General features: G+C 37.5%; 3 protein-coding genes across 4 annotated transcripts; all 3 read left to right on the forward strand.

Annotated features, from left to right (window-relative positions):
- The first annotated feature begins 1,454 nt into the window (after positions 1-1,454).
- On the forward strand, positions 1,455-3,224 carry gpx1a (glutathione peroxidase 1a). Its single transcript, XM_085160878.1, has 2 exons — positions 1,455-1,789; positions 2,543-3,224. The coding sequence occupies exons 1-2, from the start codon at positions 1,565-1,567 to the stop codon at positions 2,891-2,893; spliced, it is 576 nt and encodes a 191-aa protein (XP_085017004.1). The 5' UTR covers positions 1,455-1,564; the 3' UTR covers positions 2,894-3,224.
- Positions 3,225-4,016: 792 nt separating this feature from the next.
- On the forward strand, positions 4,017-5,753 carry brk1 (BRICK1 subunit of SCAR/WAVE actin nucleating complex). The gene is made up of 3 exons (XM_085160879.1): positions 4,017-4,338; positions 4,788-4,870; positions 4,970-5,753. Exons 1-3 carry the CDS (start codon positions 4,221-4,223, stop codon positions 4,994-4,996), a joined length of 228 nt encoding a protein of 75 aa, XP_085017005.1. The 5' UTR covers positions 4,017-4,220; the 3' UTR covers positions 4,997-5,753.
- Positions 5,754-6,588: 835 nt separating this feature from the next.
- Positions 6,589-15,945, forward strand: rbm5 (RNA binding motif protein 5). Of its 2 annotated transcripts, none has more exons than XM_085160863.1 (25): positions 6,589-6,725; positions 6,972-7,019; positions 8,103-8,283; positions 8,377-8,535; positions 8,675-8,744; positions 9,165-9,238; positions 9,980-10,063; positions 10,335-10,395; positions 10,777-10,842; positions 10,948-11,108; positions 11,198-11,295; positions 11,789-11,876; positions 11,949-12,017; positions 12,223-12,289; positions 12,767-12,867; positions 12,977-13,133; positions 13,554-13,645; positions 13,779-13,964; positions 14,075-14,215; positions 14,306-14,389; positions 14,531-14,716; positions 14,808-14,882; positions 15,003-15,103; positions 15,222-15,351; positions 15,444-15,945. In XM_085160863.1, the coding sequence occupies exons 2-25, from the start codon at positions 7,003-7,005 to the stop codon at positions 15,567-15,569; spliced, it is 2,574 nt and encodes an 857-aa protein (XP_085016989.1). In that variant the 5' UTR covers positions 6,589-6,725; positions 6,972-7,002; the 3' UTR covers positions 15,570-15,945. The 2 variants fall into 2 exon arrangements, with proteins under 2 accessions (XP_085016989.1, XP_085016990.1); XM_085160864.1 differs by having other exon boundaries at positions 12,998-13,133.
- The last annotated feature ends 3,931 nt before the right edge of the window (positions 15,946-19,876 follow it).

Genomic DNA, 19,876 nt, shown 5'->3' on the forward strand with positions numbered 1-19,876 from the left:
TCCATGACATCTGAATCCACAAAGCACACCACACCCTGACCAGATGTGCCATGACAATGCTCAAGGGAAAACACAAAAATCAGTCAGTCCGAAGAGTCTTGCAAAGCGTTGGGCAGCTAAAAAACACAGAATATGTCTACAGGAGAAGTAGACATGGTTATTTGTTGTTGAAGTACACAATGCAGCTGGATTAATATGATAAATCTCATCATAAGTTGTCTACTTATACCTGGTGAAAAGTAGGGTACTCGTCGTCTAATGCCATTTTAAGAGAATGGTAACATCGCCATCTAGCGGTCAACTGCACCGCCTTGTTTAGATTTTTTTTAAACATATACCTGATTTTAGGTTAATATCTTTTAAATTATTAACAAAATAATAATAATAATAATTTAGACATTACAGAAAATAGTCTTTATATTATTGCTAATAGATATGCTATAGTAAAAAATAGTGTTTAGCAGATGTTTGACCTTTTATTTAATTATTATTTACCTTAGTACTGTCAATATAAAACACTCCAAAAAGTGGAAGCTGTGATCCAGTCCTTTTCGAATCCCCAAAAAAGCTCGACAAAAAGCAAAAGTGTCGACGAGGTCCTCGTATGAACTTGTAGGCGGGTGTAATCTTACTTTCTTATTGGCTGATGGCCAGTTATCACAGTAACTTCTGAGCAGATTCCCGAATACAAGATGTAACGGATAGCAGGATATCAGGATACTGACCACACACACATTCATATAGTCTGACATGATTGTTTACCCACAGGGGGGAGCCGTAAGTAAACACAGCTATGGCTCTTATTTTTTAAAAAGCCACCATGTTTAACAGCATGGTTTGTGTGTTTTCCACTTCTCCAGTCATTAGTTGTCAAGTCATTTCACTAAGCAATAAATAAATTCACTTCCTGTGGCTTCCTGGAAAGTACCATTCATGCACACAAAAAGGGGGGGATTGTTGTAAACAAACTGTAAATCTCTTAAGACATACCGATGTGAAATACGTTTTGCTAACAGAGTTTCTGCAGTTTCGGTTGTGTAGGTTTGTGTACGTGTCCAATATCAAAATTGGCAGTGGCCATTTAATAAATATTTGCTAAGTAAAAACTATTATGTCATTTTTTTTTTTTTACTTATTTTGTTTGGAGATTTAGACGTCAGTGACTTCCTCAAGTGGTTAGAAACAATGATAATTACCATACTGGATTACCACATTTGTTAAATTCTTGTGCAACTTTATCTTTATAGATCGGTATCTATAAAGAAATAAAGAAATACATAAAAAAAAATAGAGAGAGATTTCGATAGCAGGTGAAAATTAATTAATTGCTTTAAGTCTTTCTGCAAAACGATAATAAAATAATACCACTAATAATACTACTACTACTACTACTAATAATAATAATTTGCATTTGCACTGAGGGGTGTTGTTAGATAGGCTACTTGTCCCGCCCTAAGAATAAAAGTGAGGGCTGGACTTGGAGCAAATTTGAAACGTGATAAGGAAAAGCTTTTTAATCCGAGTTCACGGTTTCAGAAGTCTAAATCATCTGGATTTTTTAACAATGGCTGGCCATTTGAAAAGGTTTTACGACCTGACAGCTAAGCTGTTGTCTGGAGAAACTCTCCGTTTCTCTGCACTAAAGGACAAAGTTGTACTTATTGAAAATGTGGCGTCTCTCTGAGGAACGACAACCAGGGACTACACTCAAATGAACGAGCTTCATTCTCGCTACTCCGCCGAAGGTCTCGTTATTTTGGGTGTACCCTGCAATCAGTTTGGACATCAGGTACAAAGCGTGTTTGTTTTTTACTTGAGAGAGAGAGAGAGAGAGAGTAATGTTTATGAGGTGACCAAAACTCCGGACTAGCCAAATCCAGGCCTAGCTTCCTTATTCTTGACATGTAAGAAATATGGCGAGCCGTATTTTAGTAACACAAGTTTACAGACATGCGTGTGTTATCAGTCTGAAATGAAACAGTTTTAACTTTAGGAATCTTTTAGTTCAACTAAAGTGGGCCGTAAGTGTTCAAATACATGTGAAGTGTCATATTTAAAAAAGTAATATATTACATGAAGTGTCTTATTAAAAGTATTCTGATTGTTACTAAAATATTAGCAAATTATCAGTGTCAAAGCAACATTTTAGCTTGCATATTTATAATATTTATAAGCTCCTGGTATGACAATGCTGTTAACAATATTGATTTTTATATATAATACAGCGCATTAATTTCTAATATCCTAAATTTTCAAAGATGTTCTATGGTAAATATGAATCTGTCCAAATACCATATCTGTCGGATATCAGGTTCATAAGCATGATTATTTACTGCTAAAATGTCATGAACCAGAAAAATACAATACAAAGTGTAAATTAGCGAATAAATCTCAAATACAAATACACCTGCCTCTATACTGCACCTAAGTACTCTAGAGGAAATGTAGGTTGCACTACAATTCCTCTTATTTAGCTTGTTTAATTGAAACCCCACTTTAATGTCTACATCTATCTAACAGTGCTTGTGTTTTGGTGCAACAGGAGAACTGCAAGAACGATGAAATCCTAAGATCTCTGAAGTATGTCCGTCCAGGGAATAGCTTTGAACCAAAGTTCCAGCTCCTCGAGAAGGTGGATGTGAACGGAAAGGATGCCCACCCCTTGTTTGTCTATCTGAAGGAAAAACTTCCATTCCCCTGCGATGATTCCCTGGGTCTCATGAATGATCCAAAGTACATCATTTGGAGTCCAGTGTGTAGGAATGACGTATCCTGGAACTTTGAGAAGTTCCTGGTTGGTCCTAATGGGGAACCCTACAAGCGCTACAGCAGAAATTTCCTGACAAGTGACATCGAGGCAGATATTAAAGAGCTACTTAAGAGAATCAAATAAAGTGTGCTGGGAAATTTTATGGGTGATTTAAAACATAACAGTTCAGAAAGATCAGTCAGCACATATACATATTAGAATAATTTATCATGCTTTCAGATCTCAAGTTCCAAAAATGTTATAGCAGGCCTGGGTTTGTTTGTGATATTTTAAATGACATCCACTACTGGATTGTTCAGCCTTTTAACTCAATGGCGACACTCCTTTAAATGTTTTTGTGGAGGGGTTTCTGATAAAAATGTAAAAGTTTGACGACCATTGTGAATGTCTTTAATAAGATCGCAAATATTTTCACTTCCTTGACTTAAAAGGAGAAATAAATGTTATTATAATACTTGTGTTGTGCTCATTTCTTATTTGCAATGATAATGGACAGGTAGACGGTTTACATCAGGCAGGAGTCTTTGTGGACTGTGATGTTCAGATGAGGCATTGTGCTCTGCAGTGACAGTAGGGAGCAGGGAGAGGTATGCGCTTGAGAGAAGAGGAATAAAAGTAGAAGCAAGACAGAATGAGATGAAAACAGGTGTAAGACTGAAGATGCAATGAGAGGTAGTGAAGGTGGATGAGTTTTAATACCTAGGTTCAACCATCCAAAACTATGGACAGTGCATGAGAGAGGTGAAGAAGAGAGTGCAAGCAGGGTGGAATGAGTAGAGATGAATGTCAGGGATGAATTGTGACCAAAAAATAGCAACAAAAGTGAAAGGAAAGTTCTCACTACAGGCCAGTATTGAGACCTAGTGTAGTTTGGACATGGTGGAACTCCAAAAACAAAAGGAGGCTGAGCTGAAGGTAGACTTGAAGATGCTAAGATTTTCATTGGGAGTGATGAGCTGGATTAGAAATAAGTACCATCATAGGAACAGCTCAGTTTCAGCAGTTTAGAGGAAACGTTAGAAAAGCAACTCTGAGGTGCTATTGACATGTTCAGAGGACACATAGTGGATATATCAAACAAATGATGTTGAATATGAAACTGTCAGGCAGGAGGAGAAGATAAAATCCTCAGAGGAGCTTCACGGATGAAGCGAAGGAGGACATGCAAAGGGTTGGTGTGACAGAGAAGGATGTTAGGGATAGAGTGAGATGGAAGTAGGTGACCCGCTGTGGCGACCCCTAAAGGTAGCAACCGAAAGAAAAATTGTGTTGTGCTCATTTCTATAAAATACACACAAACATCCTTCAGAAATGTATGTAGGAAACTTAGGAAATTTGGGTAAATAGAATCTTCATGGGGGGAAAAAGTGTTGTATAATATTTTCACATCGACGCAGCATTTTCCGGTACTTCCTGGGTGAAAGCAGAGGGATACTGCAACTCGTCCAACATGGCTGGCCAGGAAGATCCAGTGCAAAGAGAGATTCACCAAGACTGGGCGAATCGAGAGTACATAGAAGTAATTACGAGCAGCATCAAGAAGATCGCCGACTTTCTTAACTCGTTTGGTAAGCTTTTAACAAACTAGCTGAAGTTAGCTAGTTCAGCCAGCTGTTAGCATTGATGTTGATGTTTTCAATGGCCACTCCCAGCTAGCAGTTAGCGCGGCTGTTAGCTGTCAGCTTGTTTTTGTTCTGGAGGAGGATTGTGACATTTTGAAGAGGAACCGGCTTACATTTTGCTCCAACTAGCTGTCCTTTAAGAGTCGGTCGTTTTAATGAATTTATTAATATACCAGATTCGACAGACGATAGGAAAGCATTAGCAGGCTGCCGTAACCGCTAATGCTAGTGTTGTCGGGCAATATGTATGCGGATGTGCCCTTTAAACCTTTTTAACCCAAAGTGACGGTGTGCATCTTTGTTAAGCAGCTGTTGAAAAACTGATGATAATGTCATGCTTCGTCGTGGTAACCTCTAAACGTTCTAGTTTTTTTTTTTCTTTAATTCTCCATCAGACATGTCGTGTCGATCTCGTTTGGCCACACTCAACGAGAAGCTGACAGCGCTGGAGAGGAGGATTGAATACATTGAGGCAAGGGTAAGTTAACTGGATGTAAAGTGCCTTTATTTCTTTGTTTGACTTTGTCTTTTTTGTCAAGTAACCATACCCATTACATAAACATGTCTCTTATTGTAGGTGACAAAAGGAGAAACCCTGACCTAGAAGTGGCCATTGAAACTCATAACACCCCCAACCTACCTGCCATCCCTCACCCTGAATTTTTGGACTAAGTGTGATGGACTCCACCCTCCTATTTTGGGACGATGTGGACCTTTTTTTTAAAAAATATATTATATGGCTGGATTTTGTGTTATTTTATCTCATGACGCATTTGTACAGAAGATGTGTGTCTAACTTGGCTACCATTGATTCAAGCATCATTATATTCTATTACAAAACTAAGCTCCATTAGTATTGGTTTAACATAAGTCTGGAGCACAATTATGATTTATAAATTTTGTATCACTGCAGTTTGACCATCTGTGTTGTGTACAGTGTCACTTCCAAATGAAAGCTGTATCAAAAGAGGAACATTTGCCTGTGCCAAGATGAGCTATTATTGTGTACTAATAAGGGCCTCCTTGTACAGCAAAGTGTTTGGTGATGTTTCTGAATTTAACTACTGTAATAAATGACCTTAAATAACATTGTAGCTGAACTTAACTTTTTTTCAACAGTTATGTTGCTATGTTGAAGATGGGTCTAGTTATGACTATTTTGAGTAATCAGACAGACACACTCACAATGTTTATACAAACTTGTAGTGTATATAGACTAGAGCTTGACATGAAACAACATATTAAATGGGTCAGATTGCTATTGTATACAGGTTTTGGTACAGTTAGAAGAATTCATTGCAATGGCATTAATGTGTAACAAATGTTTTATGAATAATAAATCATACTTGCATAAAGAGTAATGTGCATTCTGGTTTAATTGAATTATTAATAGTGTGTGTTAAAAATAAAAAGCGTGGTTATAGCATGACAGTAATTTAATTATGTGTCCAGTTCATTAACAATTTTCAATTCCATGAAAAACCTGCTGGGAAATTCTAACAGCAGCGGGATTAAGCGCTTTCAGAACGCATCCATATACTGCTATTACGAAAATGTAACGAAAACAGCCAATGAAATGGCGGAAATCTGTGAGATGTGATAATTTTGCCCTGGGTTTTCCTTCACAGGCAGCACTACGCTATATCCCTTTGTTGTCCGTCCAGGCTTTTCTACCCAACTGAGCACTCACCAAACCACCAAACGTTTTAAGAAAATAAAAGTAGAAACGCACATTTACTGTGGGAGGATACACAATTTATGAGGAAGACAAACTCCACAAAGAAGGACTTTAGAAACCCAGGACTTTCTTATTATGAGACAAGAGTTCTAACAACAGTGCCATCATGCTGCTTTATCCTAGCTTGTATAGGTTCATTTATCTTTATCTTTTCCACTCAAAAGTTTAAACCTTAATTAGCTACTACTTTAAAGTCTTCTTTGCCAATGATTTGCTAATTTCAAGAAAACGAAAAAAAAACCTAATCATGCTCTATATTTAAATACCAATAAACGTATATATACACTTTGTTGCGGTTTTATGTTTTGTTTTGTTTGTTATGGTAACCCCAGTAAGTCTTAACAACTAACTATGGAAGAGTGAGAAAACAACCAGGTTGAGAGAAAACTCCATGCCTGTAAGGCAAACTCGGGGCTGACTTTTCCATTACCCATAATGCACCGGGTGACACCAATGCATCTTGGGATAAAGAAGGTGCCATCGCAGATAAGTCTTTGGACGTGAGATGAATTTTCTTCTCCGCAATTTTTCTATTACCGTTTTGAAAAAATAATAGTGCGGGTGAAAAAAAAAAACATCATAAAAGCTTACACTGGTAAGTTGCTTCACGTTCAGAGTTGAAACTAAAGCTTTCGCGGTCTCTAGTTAGCACCGTTAATTTTGGCTTAAGAGACGTCCGTTTGATGACGTCTAGCTCCATATTATGGAATGAAGAAAAAGGAGGGCTTTGGTTTTAGTTTCTCTCACAGTAAATGAGTTCACTCGACTACAAGGGGAATTGTTATGTGTAAACGAGTAAAACCACTACGTATATTTTTAACGTTTTTTTTCTGTTTTCTAGAGGTCGTGTGAGTGCGGAAGCTGTAAGAAATATGGGGGCTGACAAAAGGTGAGTAGCAACGTTAAATGCCAGTGCAGCTCACCATGGTAGGTGTGGCTTATCATAGTGGGAATCTTGTGTTTTTCCCGTTGCTGATACATGTTCCGAGTTTAGGGGATATGTTTAACCAAATAGTATTCAAAAGTTGTGTTTAAACTGAAACGGCAGACAAAAGTAGCGGTGATTTCTACCAGCTTTTCCAGATATGTAAAACCTTACATGGAATTTCTTTTTAAACCAAAAAATAAAAAAGGCTAAATTTGTTTTCGATAATACTACAGGTAAACAGTTTTATTGCCATCAAATTCTCTCGTAAAACGTGTTACGTAATCCGAATAAAAAGTTAGGACAATACAAGAATGTAAAAGTGATTATCTGCCAATGAGTGATTGCCAATGTTGTTGTTTTGGGTTGTTGTTTTTGTTGTTGTTGTTTTTTATACGAGTAACATTTTTGCCTATATTGGTGTATTGTACCTGCTTTTTTCTACATTGCAATCAATTAAGTCACTTTCAGCCACTTTAAAGAACTGATATGTTACATTTCTTGCAATTTCTGGTGCCCTCTCAGGCAGACATATTCCTGTCAGAAGGTAGAAGTTACAATCTTTCCTTTAAAAAAGAAAATACAGCTTAAAAGAAAAAAACATGTCACAGAGATTTAAAATCTGACATTTTTCATGCACATGAATAAAGGATTTATACATTTCACCTTGCCAAAAACTGCTTCAATCAGGTCACAAGAATCGTTTTTCCAGTGCAAAAAAAACGTCATCATTCACGTTAGAGGTGTTTCAGATATGTTTGACAGACTATTGGCCAACAAGTCACTTACAGCAGTTTGAATTCCAGCAATTTTTTATTTTTTTTTGGCATGACAGTGCTAAGGTTAACTGAGAGACAATGCATTGTTCAAGTCATGATAAAACTAAAATAGTAACAAAGTGATTGAAATGTTATACACGTTGAACACTAAGGTGTGCTAAGTTGGTTTGTTTATTGCAGTATTAGTTGTGCTCCTGTTTGACTTATTATTATTATTATTATTATTATTATTATTATTATTATTATTTTGTAATGTCCTTCTGAATAGGATTAGTCGAACAGAACGTAGCGGTAGATATGGTTCTGACCAGTGCCGTGATGAGTCTGAGTGGCGCGACAGACGTGAGCGAGACCAAGAACGTGGTGAACACAACATGCGCCGCTGGGGTGACGAGAGACGTGGTGATCGTTATGAAGGAGATCGCAGAGGATCACGAGAAAGCCCAGAGGTGCTTGTCCTAATAGCACTTCGGTTTTAATACTGCATTTGAAAAAACAATTGTCCAATGACACTTAGCAGCTGTTGTTGTTTTGTGTTAAAGCAAAGGGAGAGGAAGCGTCGTAACAGTGATAGATCAGAAGATGGTTATCACTCAGATGGTGACTACCAAGAGCAGGACTACCGAAGGGAACCAGGGGACGAGAAGAAGAGCAAGACCATCATGCTGGGGGGTCTGTCTCCTCATGTCACTGAGGATGATGTAAGTATTCAGTTGCACTGGTCGTGTGCACCCTTTTGTTCCTTTTCTTTGTTTTTATTGTGCAAGTACCTTTCTAAAGGTATTAATGAATGAATGATTGAATTATGATGTTAAGCAACCTCTGCATGTTGTTGTTTAGATTCGTTTTGCCATTGACCAACTTGAGGGACCCCAGCCAGTGGATGTCAGGCTGATGAAAAAGAGAACAGGTGAGAACCAGTCATGTGACGGACCCCGACCTTCCCCAAGTCTTTGACCATAGAGCCAATCTGCTTCCATTCAGACCCATTTTCCCATAGAAGTTAGGAGATGACTATATCAAAGTACTTGAAAAGGTTATAAGAATATTGATTCAAGGCTTATCTTGTACACTGTGGAGCCATTTAAGGTAAGTAAGAGCAGCATTGATTGCTATGAGTAAGTCAGTTGGCAGACCCATGTTGATGTTGAGTGTGGTTCAAACAGTTGTATTCTGCAGGATTACTTGCTATGGTAAAACTCCTAAGGAGTGGGCTATTGTGTACCAATCTGGCCCTGGGTCGGGAAGCAGTTTGTGGAAGAGTTTGAATAATATGCCCTTGGACTCTTAACTAACACGCCTCCCGTCTATATTTGAATGCTGTCTCTAGGTATAAGCCGTGGTTTCGCCTTCGTGGACTTTTATCACTTGCAAGATGCTACACGATGGATGGAGACCAATCAGGTTGCTTCACAATCGCCAAGTCTAGTTTTAATCTTGGGGATCTGGAAAAATAACCCAAAAGGCAACCAGAATGTATTGAATACGTAGTGTGGAAACTGTATAGAGAAAAAAAAAACTGGAAAAAACAAATTGAATACAATAGAGCAAATTTAGAGATGATTATATTATTATTTACAATGTCATATTTTAATATATATTTATAGTTAATTGTATTGGGAATAAGCTTCAAGAGAATTTTCTGGTTTTGTTAAGTGATCTCTTTAATAAATCTGCATTTAAATTTGATGAACACACCATCTTTGCCTTGCAGATCATGGCTATATTAGTTATTTTCAGATTTCAGTGTAACCCCATTCTTTTTTTTCTTTTTTTCTTTGCAAGCTTACCCCAAATACTGGGAATTGTTATTTTTGTATTTTCTTAATCTTTTTAACAGAATTTTCTTCTGTTTTGTTTTTTGAGAAGCCCATACATTTTTTTTCTTTGGAAAGCAGTCAGGAAAGTCTGTTAGGGTCACATTGTACACTTTGCTCCAGCTCAGCCTGGGCACTCGGGTCCCAAACACCAAAAGAACCCTCTTTACATCATGCTCACATACACGTCATGTGCCTGTCTGTAACTCAAAGGCTATCTGTTGGGGGTCCCTCTCCCCCGTCCCCTCTCCCTTCCAAAACTGCTTGCTCTTTTGATGAGACGAGTTCCCTCCATGAACACTTGGATGATTTTGTTCTCCTCTTTCAGAAACGTCTGACCATCCAAGGAAAAACCGTAGACATGCACTACAGTCACCCCAGAAACAAGTATGAAGACTGGCTCTGCAGCACAGTAAGTTAATGTCTTGGTTTCATGGTCTCATTATCCAACATTTTCTTCTAAAGAACACTGCACACACTTGAGATAGGCCTGTAAGCATCAAATTTTGCAATCCTGTCCTCTTATTTTGTTGTACACCTACATTTGGATAAGTGGTAAAGGTTAGGTTGTGTCTTAGGTAAGTATGGTATGCAGTACCAATATAGTTACCTGTTCTCTGAGGCAGCACTGTTCAGGGCTTTAGTAGGTGTATAATCAAAATGATGTGAACGGTTACTTGCAGTGTGGCCTGTACAATTTCCGGAGGAGGCTGAAGTGCTTCAGGTGTGGAGCAGCCAAAGCTGGTAAGTAGTTAAATCAACAAGAGGCCACTGACTGCAGACATCTGAGCAGCCCGAGTCCACAGGGCTGGGATGCAACACCAAGTTTGTTTTTGTAGCTGTGAGATGATGTGGATTTTTAAGGAATGTCACTCTGTCTAGTGAGGTGTATAAGTGCTAATTGGCCTGAATAATATAAAAGAAAACGTGAAACACAACAGACAGTGTAGTTCATGAAATGGGCACATAGTGTTGACACCATCTTTTAAAGAGAGGTTGTTGGTTTTTTTTTTTATACCACTTTATACCTTCTTTTTCTTCTTTTTTTTTTTTTTTGGCTGCAGCCTCTCACTTCTGGATGCAGAAGTGTTAATGCACTTCTTACTTCTGTCTTTCTCTCAACAGAAAGTGAAGCATCCAATAACACTGGAGTTCCTGAAACTCAACCCAGCGGAGATTTCTATGGCGATAGTAAAAGTTTCTTCATTACTGAAGCAGTTTCATTTGCTTAGTTTCAAAGCAAAATATCTCTATTTATAGTATTCTTTCCCTAAATATCGTCTTTTGTCCCATCAGCAATCATCCTTAGAAATATTGCTCCTATGACCACAGTGGAAGCCATCATGACTGCTCTGGCACCATATGCCAATCTATCATCCAACAACATTCGTCTTATTAAGGACAAGCAAACGGGCCAGAACAGAGGCTTTGCCTTTGTGCAGCTGTCTTCACCTCTGGTAATTCTTTAATATGTACAGATGGAAAAAGCTTTCCCTTTGAAAAAAGTTTTGTATATAACTTAACATATTATCAATCATTTTAACAGGAAGCATCTCAGCTGCTAACAATCCTTCAAGGACTACAGCCTCCCTTAAAACTAGATGGAAAAACAATTGGGGTGGATTATGCCAAGAGTGCTAGAAAGTAAGTAGTCCTCACTTGATTTTTTTTTTTTTTTTTAAATACAGGAATGGCCTCAGTATTTTTCTGGGCTGCTTTCTAAATAACTGGTGTCACTAAAGAAACGTTAGCCATAAAGGTCGATGTAGCAAATGCAACAAAGCCCCATCTGCTCGCTTAATTGTTGACATGATTTTGGTCTTACATATTCAAGTTTGCATTCCCTCGAGTTGTTTTAGCAACTCAAGACTGTCATAAAAAGATTTCACCACATTGCAAGTCTTTACTAGAGAGTTGAAAGTGATGATTAGAGGTCTAGTTTGTGCCACCACAAGTTGCTGTGGTTAAAAGCAGCGAGGCTGTGTGGTTTAACTCCATCTATGCTCTTAACCCTTTAAATGTTAGCCTTAGGCTAACCTTTTCCTGGTTCCTCAAGTTGCCTGTTTTGATTCACAATATAAAGAAAGATTGAGCTTCACTCAGGTGAATATCATTTTTTTTCCCTTTTCTTTTTTAGGGACCTTTTACTCCCTGATGGAAATCGTGTCAGTGCCTTCTCTGTGGCCAGCACAGCTATTGCTGCAGCCCAGTGGTCCTCAAGTCAGGTAGGTCCTTTTTCTGTCTATTACCTTCCATTTTTGATATCACAGAGTCGTAATTGGCGTTTTCCTTTTCAGCCACAGCAGAGCTCAGAGGGAATGTCAGAGTACAGCTACCTACAGGAAGGTTATACTCCCATGTCCCAGGTTAGTAAGAAGAAAATTATGGTTACATTACCAAGACCTAGAAGGTAATTTCCGACTTCTCAGTTTTCTTCAGTGAGATACAACTCTGTATCATCATTCAGTGGCAGTTGTGTAACTCTACAGCCATTCAGAGAAAACGTGTGGGTGTATCTATTATAATGACATTATAAATGAACAAACACTTTTTCTTCTTTTTTTTTTTCAGGATTACCAGACATACTACCAGCAAGGAGCAGCAATCAGCACCTCTCAGGGAAATGGAATTCTTGGAGGTAAAGAACTTCTAAACTCTGTTTAAAATATTGGTTCTGTAGCTAATTGTTCACTATATAATTTTAACATTGGAAAATTTGTGTCTCCAATTTTTTTCTTTATGTGGTTGTGGTTAGACAAGACTACAAGCTGTTCTAACATTTGTTCACACTGAATTTATAGTTTTATGAGCTTCAGTTAAGCTGATATGTTTAATGTGGTTGTTTCCATCATTTATGTCTGTATTCTAATAGGCATTTTGGCATTAACAAGTAGTTAAGATTTTGAATGTGTGCACAGCGGCTGCTTTGCAAGCCACTGTGACCCTTTGCTCGGCTTTATGTGTGTGCATCCTCAGAGAAGCGCAACAAATGCTAAGTTACTGTTTCTAGAAAAAATGCTCAGATTTTCTGTAAACTTTGAAAAATATAATAATTGGACTTTGTTTGCATCATGATCTTGAGTTTTGTTTCATTTTTTTGTTTTTGAACTTATAGCTGCCCCGGGTGTAAAGATTGTTCCAACTGCAGTTGGAGTTGTGATATCACAGAACGCACAAGTCTACCAACCCCATATAATTGCACAGCCTGCTGTGCAGGTAATGTACACAGTTGATAATTCTGTAATAAGATAAATTTATAATACAGTGTAAATTACTGATTCAACAATCTCCAAATAATCTTAAATAAACTGTTTATTGATTGTAGGCATTGCCACTTGCCCAACAGTTGGAGGCAAAACCCCAGGCAGGACACATTTCAGGAATTGAAGCTGCTTCTTTGCCAGCTGCTGCTTTAGCAGCGGCCACTGTTACCACTGCGGGGACATTAACAGCCTCTGAACAGGCGGCGGACACCAACATTGGTATGAGCACATAAGATCCCGTTAAACCAACACTGCTGAACTGTGACGTGCATAGAAACATGACAGTTTTCCCAAGGTCACTGTCATGTGTGTTGAAGTGTTTCTATGTATAGAACCTGGATAGAACATCAGTCTCCAGCCTGTAGTTTAAAAGGACTGTGTTAATCTGTTATTCCTTTGATAGACCTAACCAAATGTGCAGGGCATGATATCTGAGATTGTTTAATGTTGTACATAATTGGTAATGCTTAATTCTTTAAAGCTTTTCATTTTATTAATTGTGTGTTAGTTAACAGGCTTCAGACAAGCTTGGTAGAAATAAATCTGGAATGCGTCTTTATTTCTATCCCTGTCTTTTCTAATTTGCCAAGAAAGATTTTTACCACCATTGTTAATGCTGTTGTGTTTGCTAATTCACAGCTGTTCCTGATACATCCACCTATCAATATGATGAGTCTTCTGGCTACTATTACGATCCTCAGACTGGCCTCTACTATGACCCAAATACACAGGTAAGTAGTACACATCCACCTTGTGTGAGTTGCATGTTTTTCTGTCTGATCTGTGCATTTATAATGTGTAATTGATCTTCTTTTTTCTTTTAAAGTATTTTTTTAACATGCAAATTGCCGTTTCTACTTTCAGTATTACTACAATTCTCAGACTCAGCAGTTTCTTTACTGGGATAGTGAGAAGCAGACATACGTACCTGCCAGCGCAGGCACTGGACAAAATGATGGCAAAACAGGTGGTTCTGCAGCAACAGGCACCAAAGAACCGAAAGAGGGCAAGGAGAAAAAAGAGAAGCCCAAAAGCAAGACGGCTCAGCAGGTGTGTTCAAAGTCCTGCATTAACATTTTTATTCTGCCTGAAACAACTTTCACACATTTTCAGTTCACTTGTTTCTTTGTGCACTTTACTATATTTTAAAAATTCTACAGATTGCTAAGGACATGGAACGGTGGGCTAAAAGTCTCAACAAGCAAAAGGAAAACTTCAAAAGCAGCTTTCAGCCTATTAGTCAAGAAGAAAGAAAGGAGGCAGCAGCTGCTGATGCTGGATACACATTGTTTGAAAAGAAGGTATCTCATTAGGCTTCGATACGTAACAAAGTTCTGGGACTGCATGTGTAAAGCTTCTATGTCTTTAATGGGTCCACTTCCTTTTTCCAGCAGGTAAGTCTAGACAGACTCATCCCAGAGATGCTAAGGGCCCCTGAAGAAGAGCCATCAACCACCTCAGTCACCTCTTCAAAGGTGAGTATTTTCTGCATCTCTCATTTTAGTTGGCTATACTTCTGTATGATGATGATAATGTCAGATTTTGCATGAATTCAAAAATCTGTTACCCTTAGTAATAAGCTAATATTTATCTATGTTTATCCTTGGTGTGGTTAGTGTGGCCTTGTGGCTGCCTACAGTGGAGACAGTGACCCTGAGGAGGGAGGAGCAGAACCTGATGGTGGTGATATAAGCCAGGACAAGCTGACAGACTGGAAAAAATTAGCATGCTTACTGTGTAGGAGACAGTTTCCCAATAAAGAGAGTCTAATCCGACATCAGCAACTCTCAGACCTTCACAAGGTAACATTACATGTGTCATCTTCAGAACTAACAATGAAAATTTTCCAAAAAGAAAGGGAGAGAGCTCATTATTTCGTTGGTCTCGTCATAGAAAAACCTGGAAGTTCTTCGCAGATCCAAAATGAGTGAAGCAGAGCTGGAAGAGCTGGAGAGAAAAGAGACTGAGGTGCAGCTCAATATAGAATCACCCACTTACTTCTGAGTCATTCTTTTGTTTTTCAATGTGAATGCATTTAAACATTGTTTTTGTACATTATACCGTGTTTCTTTTTCTATATTTCTATAGATGAAATATAGGGACAGGGCAGCTGAGAGAAGAGAAAAATATGGCATCCCTGAACCGCCTGTACCTAAAAAGAAGAAATTTAACCAACCAGCGCCAGCCATGTAGGCAGTCATTTTTGTTTATTTTACTGATTTGTGTGAAATGTCGTTCCTCTAGTGATTTCAGTCTATTTTATCATTAAACTTGGCTTTATTTGATATTCTGCTCTTTTATGTACAGTAACTATGAACAGCCCACTAAAGATGGCCTCAACAGTGACAATATTGGGAACAAGATGTTGCAGGCAATGGGCTGGAAGGAGGGGAAAGGTCTTGGCCGCAACCAGCAGGGCATCACAGCACCAATTGAGGTATTTGTAACAGTTGTGGTGTAAAAGTTCATCAGACTCAGTAACTATATACAGCTCTAGAAAGTACTCAACTCTGTGGATTTCCTCCTCAGGCTCAGTTAAGAACAAAGGGAGCTGGACTCGGCACTAAAGGAACCAACTACACCCTCTCTCCTTCAGACACCTACAAAGATGCAGTCCGCAAAGCCATGTTTGCTCGCTTCACTGAGCTGGAGTGAGTCATTAGTCTGAAGCAAAAGTGACTTCTTGAAATGGCCTGCCAACAATCTGCTTCTTTTTGGTGTGGAGCTCCACTGTGACTGCATCACGAGAAGCAAAAGAGACGTTCCTAACGGTATCAGTCCAGTCTGTGATCCATAAAAGCTATACCTCTTACTTCTAAATGAAGAAAAAATCTGTTGTAGGAATAATGACATAGTTAATATAATTTATAAATTGTACATATGCACAGTGAATTTACGTTGCTGGTTTTCAGATTTCTTTTATAGTCATTCAATGTTATGACAACTTTTTCTTTAGTCTGAGCATGTTTAAATGATTGTACAGTTTATACAAAATCTGGTTTATTTGTACAGAAATAAACTTGTGGCGTTATTTTTCTCTGGTCTTCATTATGTTTGATAACATACGGCAGCTTTTCTTAATGTAAATTCTGAGTGTTTTCAGCAGTTAAATTCAGAAATATTGCAGTGAGATCTATATGTGCACCACTAATTCCAGAATCTTACTGCTAATAAAATCAGCTGAATATGCAGTGGGAGCACTTGGCTGTAGAGAAGGCACATTTTCACGTGTAGAGAAAAACCTTAGATGACAAAAGCTGCTCTTTTGTCTGATTTTGGTGCTAAATTAAGCATTGCAATCTGAGCAGTGGCTTCCTGTGAAACTTCCAGCTGTTCTCTGTAGTGCGGAATTGTGGAAATCGCAGTAACTGGCCTGTGACAGCAAAAATCTGAAATTAAAATTTTCCTCCTTTTGTAGAGGTTTTTTTTTTTTTTTTTTTTACTTATTCCAAATCATTATTTTGTCTGGGGAAAAATATTGATGTGACAATTCAACCACATGAATTAAATGCAATTGTATTTGCGCACAAACCAATACTGATACAATACCACCTTACTCTGGATATACCCATGGTTCCCTAAAAATGCCACAATGCTTTGTGTTATTTCACTGTTTCATAATCCTTGATATACCTGGGAAGCTTCATTTTTTTTGTCATTTGAAGAATTTTTCCCAGTTGTCAAAACTGAAATTCAGTGTTCCTTTTTGTTTGGACAATATAAAAAAAAATTCTCCAAGTCAAATATAGTAAAATAAAAAATCCTTTTTCAGTCTGTGTTGACGGTATGGTGCAGGTGCTGTCTCTACTGGCTGTTCTTTTGACACACTTATTGTCCCTTTTTAATTGTTTATTATATAGTAAATCCACTGTAGTCTTTCCTTATGTTACATGTAAATAAAACTTTGACAAAACACTTTATTGATTTTTATTATCAAATTGTTTTTTTTATAAACAGTTGATTGTCAGTTGTAATTCCACCCGATCCACTGAACGTCCTGTGTCATTGTTCATTACTTTGTATTGGAGATTTGACATATTATTAGATGGTTAAGAGACCACTTTAGCCTCTGAAAAACAATAATTTGTGATTGCCAGGTTTTTGATGGATGACCACTGCTGCACTGTGGTGATATTTTGTACGCAGGCAAAAGAAGTCCAAGGTCAAAAACTTGAAAGTTGTGTTTTGTGGTCTATTTATCCAGTTTGGCAAGTAATAAACAAAGATAGAAAATTGACCTGCAGTTCTTCCTGGCTGATTTACAAAGGCAAACAACAAAAACAAAACACAAAATTATGCAGTCATTAACCTGCAAATAAACCTTGTAAATAACTGAAAAATATAAAGTAAACCAAGAACAAATTTTAAAATAAAAAAAGAATAAATTGCTCCACACATCTTAAAACAGAAAAAAAAACTTGAAAGTGATATTAATTCTTCACATAAAGAGTTGGTCATGTGCATCCTAGCAGTTCGTATGAAACACGATATATCTCTCATTGTTTCATGACTCTCATCATCTTTCATCCTTTGATGTTTTCACTTCTTAGGAAGAAATGTCCTGAACCTCAAACTCACTTCTTTTAGACACATATATTGCAAGAAAGAGTACAAATTGATTACATATCTCACCTTTGTTCTGTGCTGTGTAAAGTGTTTCACCACTTCCTAAAGCCACGCCTAGAAAACCAGCTGGGAAATAGTAGAAGAAATCAAGCGCAGGACGTACGTCAGCAAGAATTTAGTGCTGTTTTCTCCTCTTATTTAATACCATTATGTTCCAGTCACAGAGCTAGTAGTCTCTTTTTTACATTTTTGATGACACTTTTAAAACAAACAACCAGCACATGATTTTTTTAATGAACTGAAAACTGAACAGACTTGAAAATATTGTAGAAATTTAGTGGAGATGTGTACTTTGCATGTTTTTGTATTGGTAAGGAGAGCATTTAAAGACTTTTTAAGAGATGCCTATCTCTGTGGGACAATAGTTATAGAAATACGTGAGAGACACAAAGTGCTGCTTTTCTGTTTGTCTTTTTAGTCAACTACTGCAAGTTGTTTAGCTAAAAATGTTCCAGCAGATCAGTCTGTTGAAATGTTTTGTACTTTTCATGTAAACATTACTTTAAGCAGATTATCTGAAGCAAGCATCAAATCAAGATATGTCACCTTTCCTCTCCTAAGCACAACCACAATGAATGAGTGATCTGTTAGCCAGCTTGTGCTAAAAAAAAAAAAGGTATTGTCTAATGAAGTTGTATGTGAAAAAGCTTGGCAGTGATTCTCTTGGCAAGGGGATTATCGCTAAATCGGCAGCATTACTTCCGTGCCTTGAACTACTGCTTTGCTCCATATTTAGCACGTCTAGTGTGATGGATGAAGGCAGCTGTTTACAGGAAAAGGCTCTAAAAGCTCACTAAGCACCAAACTGCAATGTTAGCACCTATCTGCTGAACAAATGTGAAGCATTTTGAACCAGAATAGCTATAAGCACATAGCAAATAAGAAGAAAAAGTCAAGCTAAAATCTCTCTGATTCAACTCTACATATGGTTAAGCAGTAAGACAAATATGAGAAATAGATCATGTGATCCCACTTGTTAAAAGATGAAAACTTGGCATCACTCAAAAATATGCATCTTACACCATTTAGTGCAGGATATTGGTGATCTCAGACTGGGTTATTGTTTCAGTCACTCCAATACATGCTCAGTCCTCTTGAAAAGTCAGGGGAATTGTGTGTATAAATGTCACGATCTGTTATTGTTGTGTTTTGAGGCTCCTCTGAGCTGTTCTGCATTTAACATTTACTTACTGTTTGGGCCAAATTTGAACTCTTTTGAGATGTGATTATGGTAAAAAATAATAATAAAAAAAAATAAAACCCTGTATAATATCCATATAGATGTAGTTATGGTGATGTTTTTATGAAAACAGCAGTGAGGAGTAATGATAGTAATGGTTATATGGTTGTCTAGTAAATCCCAGCATTTTCAGAACGTTATCGCCATTTCACTTTCTAAAATATATTTGAACCCTTATAGCTGTTGTGTTTTCATGTCTTGAACAAAGCAGAAATAAGGTTTCCCTGCTCTCTGAAACATCCATTAAGAATTAATAATCTATTTGTTGGCTGTTTATACATTATAAACAGATCTGTAGTTCAGATTTTAATATTATAAAGAAATTATTGGCTTTGGTCAAAACTCACCAGGACCCTACAGTGAAGGCAAAGACATGTGTAAGGGTTAAGAATGTGTTTATGGAGGTGTGAATGAGCATTAATCTGTTAATTAGCGTCTCTAAATCTTCCTTCAATCAGCATGACCTCTAGAGGACGCTAAAGTGACATTTAATTTAGGTTGTCTTTTGCTTAAAATAATTTAATGTCGTGGCAACAGTGTAAAACTACATGATTCATTTCTGCAGTATAATCTTTTATGATATACTTGTAAGCTATGTAATAGCCAGTTATTTGATCCAATCTGGGTTGCAACTCTTGCTTCACACTAGGCTTGTTTATTTTATGTTTTAATATTTTATCTACAACTACACTATTTTTGTATTTCATTGTTTTCCTTTTATGGTCTATTCTACTGAATTCTGATAATTGTCTGTATTTGTGCAGCTGCTGGCTGGTGATATTTCAGGTTAAGATATCTTAAACTTTAATAACTCATACCTGCACCAAAGCCACATCTAAAAATCAATTTATTTATTTAGATTAAGAAAAATAAATACATAAAAGAAAGTGTGATCCATTGGTAAATACTTGTCTGAGTGCCAGAAGCAAACAAGTGACCTCCTCACCTTTGCAATTTTTTGTGAGCGAGCAGAGGAAACCACTGGATCCAACACAAGACACACAATTTAAGAAAAATAATGTACTAATACAGCTTTTCAGTGCAGGAACCACGGTATGCGGAATATAGGGAGACAAAGATGAACGCGCGTATTTGG

This window comes from Neolamprologus multifasciatus, chromosome 5 (assembly GCF_963576455.1).
Source record: "Neolamprologus multifasciatus chromosome 5, fNeoMul1.2, whole genome shotgun sequence".
NCBI classification, from domain to species: domain Eukaryota; kingdom Metazoa; phylum Chordata; class Actinopteri; order Cichliformes; family Cichlidae; genus Neolamprologus; species Neolamprologus multifasciatus.